Below are 8,294 nucleotides of genomic sequence, written 5' to 3' on the forward strand. Positions count from 1 at the left end.
CCATAAACAAATATAAAACGCACATAATAACAGCTCATAATACCCTTATCTCATTGCGACTTTACGTAATCATCGCTTTTTGGAAAATCCGTATTTATTTTCCTGTTTGACATCTTTTCCATCGTGACCATTGCTTTTTGGAATATAATAATTAATCAATTATATTTACAATGGGGAAAACATCGAAAAAAGGTAACCTTTTTTAATCGTTCATCAAAGTATTTAATTTCACTGGTTTTAATCGAGAAATAGTCCTATATGGGCATCTGTTTTTATAACAACGTACAGAAAACATGTACATAAAGGAACTTAATTATAACAACACGGTTTGAATAATGATATTCGAATACATATTTGCATCAACTTCATTCATGAAAACTATGACTATTTCTACAACATCAATAGTGTGGGTCCCACTGACACAATCTGCGCATCAAACAGATATACGCATTTAAATAGTGTAACATTGATATTGAGATGAAATTAAGTATTAGTTTATTGCATTTGGGAGAATGTTTATCATTTGTTCCACATTATATATATATATATATATATATATATATATATATATATATATATATATATATATATATATATATATATATATATATATATATATATATATATATATATCCCAGTGATCAAAGTTTATACATTGTCTGACACTGAAATTGGGTGGGATCCCGTTGGGGTTCTACACATATCTTTGTATAGCACGGGCTTGGACACCATCATGATAATAATACGGTAAAAAAATCACCAAAGGCTGCTCAAATCATCAATCGTGATCTTGAATAACAGTGTCTTCTCTACCAAAGTAAACAAATACATTTTCTATACTTCACTGCGCAGGGTTATCAACTTTGGCAGACGGGCTACTTATGTCATACACACATATAACTGCACTTAAATTGTATCAGCTCATGTTTAGACTATACCTTAAAATAGCTTTTTGTTTGATCCTGATTTATATTCCTGTAAACCACCTTCTTAATCGTGACCTTTGCTTGTTGGGATATACTCTTTAATATTTTCAGATATGGGAAAAGCACAGGGTAACCGTACTAGTAAGTATTTTATTTTACTGATGCAACTTTTGTTAGTTTAATCGAGAGCTAGTCACAGTGATCAAAGCGGTTTATGCATTTTCTGAAAACTGAAATTCGGTGGGATCCCGTTGTTTTCTGCACATATCTATTTATAGCACGAGGTTGAAACTGAGTATTGATAAATCATTTAATAATGTGAAGTTTTTTTATGAATTCACACATGGGAGGGTTTATTTGTGGTTGTATTGGTAAAACTTTTACCAATTCAAATTCCATTCAAACAATTATTACGTTAGATATAAACACTTCTACAAGTTTGGAGCTACGATCCCAGGGTTCCAGCATTTGGCACAAGGGAGGGCGTAACCGCTACGACTTTTTTATGTTCATATTTGATGCTCCGCTCCGACTGCCTTGTATATTTTTTAACTTTATCCTTTCTATTTCTTTTGATCTAGGTCGTTCAGTACGCAAACCAAAGTCAAGATGCAAGACTGAAAAGAAAATAAGAGGTAGGAACAGAAATATTGTTTATACACTGTTTCAATGTTAGTGAGTCATATCGTTAAACAATCAAACCCAAAAGGACGGTCTAGTGATAGAAGTATCTGCCTCTCATTCTAAAGGTTCGAGCCACACCAGGGACGTTCCTTTAGCATATGAATTAAAACAGTTTACGACCGGAGATTGATTTATGTCAAATGATAGATTGGTTAAACACGATCTGAAAGTATACAAGTTTAAAACAAAGATGAAGAAAAAAGAGATAAAAAACAGCATGCATATTGTGTTAAATAGGCCAAGTTTAATTACTGTTTGAGGTTAACAATATAATGATAAAAAATACGATTTCCATGGACTAATAAATAAATAAATAAATAAATAGAAAAATAAAATAATTCGATGTTTCAGCGGTCACCACACACGGCAATTTTCACATTTTTCAGGGACTTTCCCGAAGAAATCAAGGTCCGGAGTAAGCACAAGAGATGAACTTAGACTAAAATCGAAACGGTACATAAAAAAATGTATTTATATCTATATATTAAGATTGTGTTATAAAAGTAACTTATTATAACAAAATGCTTTCTCGCTTAAAACATATATATCGCCTAATCGTCAATCATGCACATTTTTCTGGTAAACGAGTAATTTAATTCCTACGGAGAAGGACTCTATAAGCTATGCTTACGTTTCAAACCATTTCAATATTAAATACAACTTGTGTGTGAGCAAACACCAGTCCTAGGCGACGCCCAATATATTTATTGCATTAAACCCTTTATAAGCGCATAAATTATTATTAAACTCATGAGATACATAAAACTCTTTGAGACATACCGTAACAAAGTTTTTTGGTAAATCCTTATTTTTTTATTTATTTATATGTGAATATATCCTTTTTCGTGACCGTTGCCATGTTGAGAAATAGCGTTTAATCTAGTCTGATTGATGTTTTAGCTGTTTATCCACACCAAAAGGCAAATTATTTGAGAGAATTAGGCGCGGGGGTGGGAAATCCGCGTCAGAGAAAAAAGGTAGGGACAGTAAGCACCATAATTATTATTATTATAGTCAGAATACTAAGTCAAGTTGTTAACAATAGGTAAAAAAGGTTTTCTAGTGGTATAAGCTACTACCCAGGAAACGGCCCGAATCGTGGTACATACATTTCAGCATATAGATCGAACACATTCGAGCTTTAACAAGCCAGCATTTATTCTAAAACAACAAATTAATTCCAGCATTCACATTTTCTTGAATATTCCACGTTTAAATGCTATGTATACTTTACGATATAGCGATAAAAATAATCCGCTTTTCATGGACTATGAAATAAAGCAGGTTTTAAAATAAACAATGTTTCTGTGGACATCACAAATATAATGTATGTCATTTTAAATAATTCCAGGGTCATTCAGATTGTACGCAAACCCATATAGTGGAACGTCGGGACCACAGCCCCACCCAGCTAATGTTTTACCGGGCGGAGTTAATCGTCCTTCGACTAGTCTGCCGAAACCAAACTTACCGAAATAGTTCTTCGGTTTTCGGTTAAGCCGTTACACAAATTATTAATTTATCCAGAAAGAAGTTTATTATGAATGGGTAAAAGTGAAAAAAACACATCATATTTATCAGTTACTGAATTGACTTTCTGCAAAATAATTTACAATACAGGTATGTCAGACATTTGTATATACACTGTATGCGTTTATTACCATGCACGTACATATTGACATATTTCATTTCATATATTTTATGAGTATTTATCGCTGTACAATGAATAAGTCGGAAATAAACTGTATGTTATAAGGTCAATGCAATGATTTTGGTTGGTTATGTGACTGCGTCGGCCACAATGGAGATATTAGTGTGTTTTTTTGTTGTCAGGCATAATTCACGGACGTAATACTGGTATGAGCTACCTTGGTTCATTAACGTATCGTATTGTATAACGTTGACACATGAGTCCTTCATTTAATGTCACTCCCGGAAGACGGTAGATGTGTTAGTGGTGTGTCATGAAATCGAACCTGCAAGCCCTGAGTCGAGAGACAATTGTTCTGTTACTGGACCAAGGATCCTCCAAATTGCCGCATGTGCGTTAGTTGGTTATGTATTGGTTCTTTCTAGTGTTTTGGGTTCGAAACAAGACATACAAACTTACACGGGAAAACAGAATGCTTTGTTTCGTTCGAGCAATAAATATTGTTGAACATAGCTCCCCTCATTGCTCCGGTTTGACTGATACTTTGTTGATTTATATGGAAACGCTGTCAATGCCAAACAGCATTGGACTAAATAGTAAAAATATGAAGTAAAGTTCAACGACATTGAAGAACCATTAACATGTACATGTGCCAAAAGATTTGTCAAAAGATAGACTGCATGGTAAAAACAGTTTACATTCTGGATAAGGATCCTTCGAACCCATTAAATCGAGACTGTTAATTGACCACACTGGTAAGTGCAGCACTGACCACGCCCGCAAATGTATAAAACAGCAGCCTCGGCTTGGTCGAGACTGTTCATTGTCCTTAATTGTAAGAACAGTACTGAAACAGCAGCCTCGGTTTGACCGAGACTGGTCATTGTCCACAATGGTACTAGTGCGGTTAGTCGCCATATAAACCCAGAGCTTTTCAAGTATATATGTTGTTTTGAAGATCAGTCAGTTGCTAAAGGAATGTTCTTTAAGGGAGATTACTTGTTTGCATTTGATATTCGCAGTGCTTATCACCATATCATGATTTTTCATGAACATAGAACTTTTCTAGGATTCTGTTGGAACGGAAAATACTACGTCTATAACGTGCTTGCTTACGTGATATCAACTGCAGGATTCATATTTACTAAAGTACTGAGAGTTCTGATTACAAAATGGAGAAGTTTAGACCATAAAATTGTTTTATTTCTTGATGTCGGTCTAGGTGGTGCAACAACTTACGAGGATGCGGTTTCTGCATCAAACTTCTTTCATAGAGATCTAGTAAGTTTTGGGTTTTTGATTGCGGAGGAAAAATGTCATTGGGAGCCGTGTCAGTCTATTACGTGGCTTGGTTACGTTTGGAACACGTTAGAAGGTACGTGTGTTGTAAGCATTGAGCGTGTTGAGAGCATTCTGGATCTTTTGAGTGATTTGATTGCAAAAATCGCAAGTGGCAAGACAACTTTTCCAGTACGTTTAATCGCACGTCTTATTGGTCAGTTGATATCAATGCAAAGTGCTGTTGGGCCTCTTGTGCGTCTAAGGTCAAGGTCACTGTATCAATGTGTGCTAAGTCGTGCTAGTTAGAACGCTCCTGTCATGGTGAGTAGTGTTGTTTTTGACGAAATGTTGTTTTGGCAGTCAAATATAAAGAGATTAAATTGTGGCAAGTTAGAGCCCGATAACACGATCGAGGTGCCTGTTGTAAGCGATCAAGCAGTCGTCTTTTGTGACGCCAGTGGAGCTGGGTTTGGTGGTTATGTTAAAGGCATTGACGACAGCGTCGTGGTAGGTTGTTGGTCTGAAACTGAGAGTGGTTTAAGCTCGACTTGGAGAGAGCTTGAGGCTGTATATAGAGTTTTACATAGCTCAGTTGGCTGCCTGGAAGGGCGTGAGATCATTGTTAATTCAGACAATAAAAATGTGCCTAGCATTTTGAAGGTTGGCAGTAAAAAGCCTTATTTGCATGATATTGCCTTGAATGTTGACAATGTTTGTAACACGCACAATATTACACTCGTCCCAAAGTGGGTACCTCGGGAAAACAATACTGAAGCTGATTTTCCGAGTAGGTGTACGGATAGTGATGACTGGTCTATTAAGCAATTTGTTTTTAATGACTTAGAACGTGTATGGGGACCGCATACATGTGATCGTTTTGCATGCAGCTACAATGCTAAATGTGCCAATTTTAATTCAAAGTACTGGTGTCCGGGTACTACGTCTGTTGACGCTTTCAGTGTACAATGGTCGGGAGAGAACAATTGGCTAGTTCCTACACCGAGATTGATCAATGACTGCATTATTAAGATAAAGAAAGAACAGTGTAAAGCAACATTGTTAGTTCCTATGTGGAAATCTGCTCCGTTTTGGCCAATATGTTTTCAGAGTGACGGCGAAAAGGCCGGTTTTGTACATGATTGTATTGTTTTTCAGCCTCGTCGTCTCACAAGGCGGGGACGCGGAAGGAACGGGATTTTTGACGGCAGGCCGCTTAAATTTGGATTTGTGGCTTTGAGATTTATGTAACTCATGTAGGTTTATGTTTCGCAGGCCTAAACCTGAGAGAGGGTATTCAGAACGAGTTAGGCACCAGTGGATTGGATGGTGACGTATTCGGTGATCTGTCGGACAAGATGGCGAACTTTTTAGCGGGTTCAAGGAGTGACAATACGAACATCAAGTATATGAGTTATTTTAATAAGTGGAAGCATTTCATTACATCAAAGGGAGGTAACGCAATTCCAGCTTCACCAATTCACGTTGCCTTATATTTGACTGAATTAATCGACAGACGCATTTCTAGTTCTGTGATAAGTGCAACTGTGTACAACATTAAATGGGCACATTCACTCAGGAGTTTACCGGATCCTACTGCTAACTCATTTGTGACAAACCTGCTCGAAACTGCAAAAAGAACTCTTTCAAAACCGACACAACGCAAGGATCCCATTTAACTGACACGTTAATAAGTTTGTGTAACAATTATTCGAGCACTACAGATGTTTACATTCTACGTGATTTATGTATAATTGTTTTAGCGTTTAATGGATTCTTGCGTTTTGATGAATTGATTCATTTGCATTGTAACGATATAAAGTTTTACGATGATTACTTCACGATAGCTATAAGGGGAAGCAAGACTGACCAGTATCGCAGGGTTGATAAAGTAGATATTGCTATGGGTGCTACAGCGGCTTGTCCATACACTTTGTTACAAAGGCATTTTAGCGCGGCAAATTTGTTTAGTCTGTGAAATAGTTTTCTTTTTCGGTCTATCAATAGATCGAAAGATAAATGCAAACTCATTTCAAAGAATAAGCCACTGAGATACACGAGAACTCGTGAGTGTCTTTTGGCTAGATTGAGAGAAGTGGTTGGGGATTCGAACATAGGTTTGCACTCTTTGCGTGCAGGTGGCGCCACGTGCGCGGCGAATGCCGGTGTTAATGATCGTTGTTGGAAACGTCATGGTCGCTGGAAGAGCGAAAATAGTAAGGACAGATATGTCTGTGACTCCTTGGAGAGGAGGTTGCAAGTGTCTAAATCTTTAGCTTTGTAGTTTTTTTAAAGATTACTTTAAGAGTAATGATTAGAAATTCGTCATTTTTTTTTGCAAAACATATTATCTTTTTGATAAGCTATTGTTTTCATCTCATTTTTCAAGCCCGCTCTTTTTGTATTCTAAACAACTCGTCTGTTATTACACATTTGTGTTGTTGTTTTTATGGTAAAAACGAAGTATAGCAAAGACTATTCATTTCACGCGTTTCGTTAGTATAGCGTGAAATATTTGTCTTGGCAAAATGATAGTATTTTAATACAGTAGTGGTCAGTCTTGCACAAGGATTTCGTGCTATAATGGTATATTAGCGTGTAGAGTCATTCTACCGGTCGACTTCACTCAGTTCACTTCGTAACCTAAATTTTCACTTCAATATTTTTAGTGATTTTGTTTCACTGTTTTATATCCATATTTGAAACCAGACAAATGAATGAGGTTCGACATTCATACTTTGTGGATCGACACTTGGCAAACGAACACAGGTTTCCAGAGTTAACACGTCTCTGGTTTTGCCTGGCCGGTCGGTTGCACTGCATAGGACTTTATTAGCCAGTGAATTTCATTGTGTTGTGCTCTACATAAATACATGTGCTCGTTTTATACTTACTTAACCTGGCTGCACGTCATCATCTAATAAACAACTCGTCTGGTATTGCACATTTGTGTTGTTGTTTTTATGGTAAAAACGAAGTATAGCAAAGACTGGCGTTTTTCTATACTAGCCGAAATAAAAAACAGTTCATAAAATAATAACTGGTTATAATGGTTTACACAAATTTCATAAGAAATTAAACCACCATTTAAAATACATATCACTACTCATGTGAGTTAAAGTATTATGTCCAATTAATCTATCACTCACTGTCGCTATACACTCTGATTTGAATAAGCCTGAACCCCGTTTCAATAATATACCTTGTCGTACACCTTGCTAAGTTTAAGGGCGTCAAGTTACGGGCAGAATGTCCTAAGGACATTTTATCGCCACACATTAAGCAGAAAACGGTGTTGCGCCTGGAAAGTAACGACCATAAGTCTTACAATCTGTATTGAAACGGGGCTCAGCACAGTTACATTACTGTACTAGTATCATTTAAGGTGAAGCTAAGTTATATTTTAATGATACCGAAAAACCTGCGGCCAGTTTCATGAAAGAACTAGAACACCAGAAATAGTTTCCCGCCTAAAATCCTGTAAAACAGGAGTCCACTAGGGTTTAAACTAGTTTATTGACATCCGACCTCACACGTGTCCCAACATTGGGGTTACCGCCTTCAAACAGACGGTAAAACAGGAGTCCACTAGGGTTTAAACTAGTTTATTTGCATCCGACCTCACATTTGTCCCAACATTGGGGTTACCGCCTTCAAACAGACAGTAAAACAGGAGTCCACTAGGGTTTAAACTAGTTTATTGGCATCCGACCTCACACTTGTCCCAACATTGGGGTTACCGCCTTCAAACAGAC

At 36.8% G+C, this 8,294-nt stretch overlaps 1 protein-coding gene across 4 annotated transcripts; it reads left to right on the top strand.

Moving 5' to 3' along the window:
• LOC128218952 (uncharacterized) lies at positions 1-7,477 on the top strand. 4 transcript variants are annotated; one of them, XR_008258519.1, is made up of 7 exons: positions 9-192; positions 1,038-1,067; positions 1,508-1,561; positions 1,997-2,063; positions 2,511-2,587; positions 2,962-3,230; positions 5,815-7,477. XR_008258519.1 is itself a non-coding variant. In XM_052926728.1 (6 exons), the coding sequence occupies exon 6, from the start codon at positions 4,861-4,863 to the stop codon at positions 5,788-5,790; it is 930 nt and encodes a 309-aa protein (XP_052782688.1). In that variant the 5' UTR covers positions 1-192; positions 1,038-1,067; positions 1,508-1,561; positions 1,997-2,063; positions 2,511-2,587; positions 2,962-4,860; the 3' UTR covers positions 5,791-5,800. The 4 variants fall into 4 exon arrangements, 3 of the variants coding, with proteins under 3 accessions (XP_052782688.1, XP_052782689.1, XP_052782690.1); XM_052926728.1 differs by lacking the exon at positions 5,815-7,477 and having other exon boundaries at positions 1-192; positions 2,962-5,800; XM_052926729.1 differs by lacking the exon at positions 5,815-7,477 and having other exon boundaries at positions 1,502-1,561; positions 2,962-5,800.
• The last annotated feature ends 817 nt before the right edge of the window (positions 7,478-8,294 follow it).

This window comes from Mya arenaria, chromosome 15 (assembly GCF_026914265.1).
Source record: "Mya arenaria isolate MELC-2E11 chromosome 15, ASM2691426v1".
In the NCBI taxonomy this organism is placed as follows: Eukaryota; Metazoa; Mollusca; class Bivalvia; order Myida; family Myidae; genus Mya; species Mya arenaria.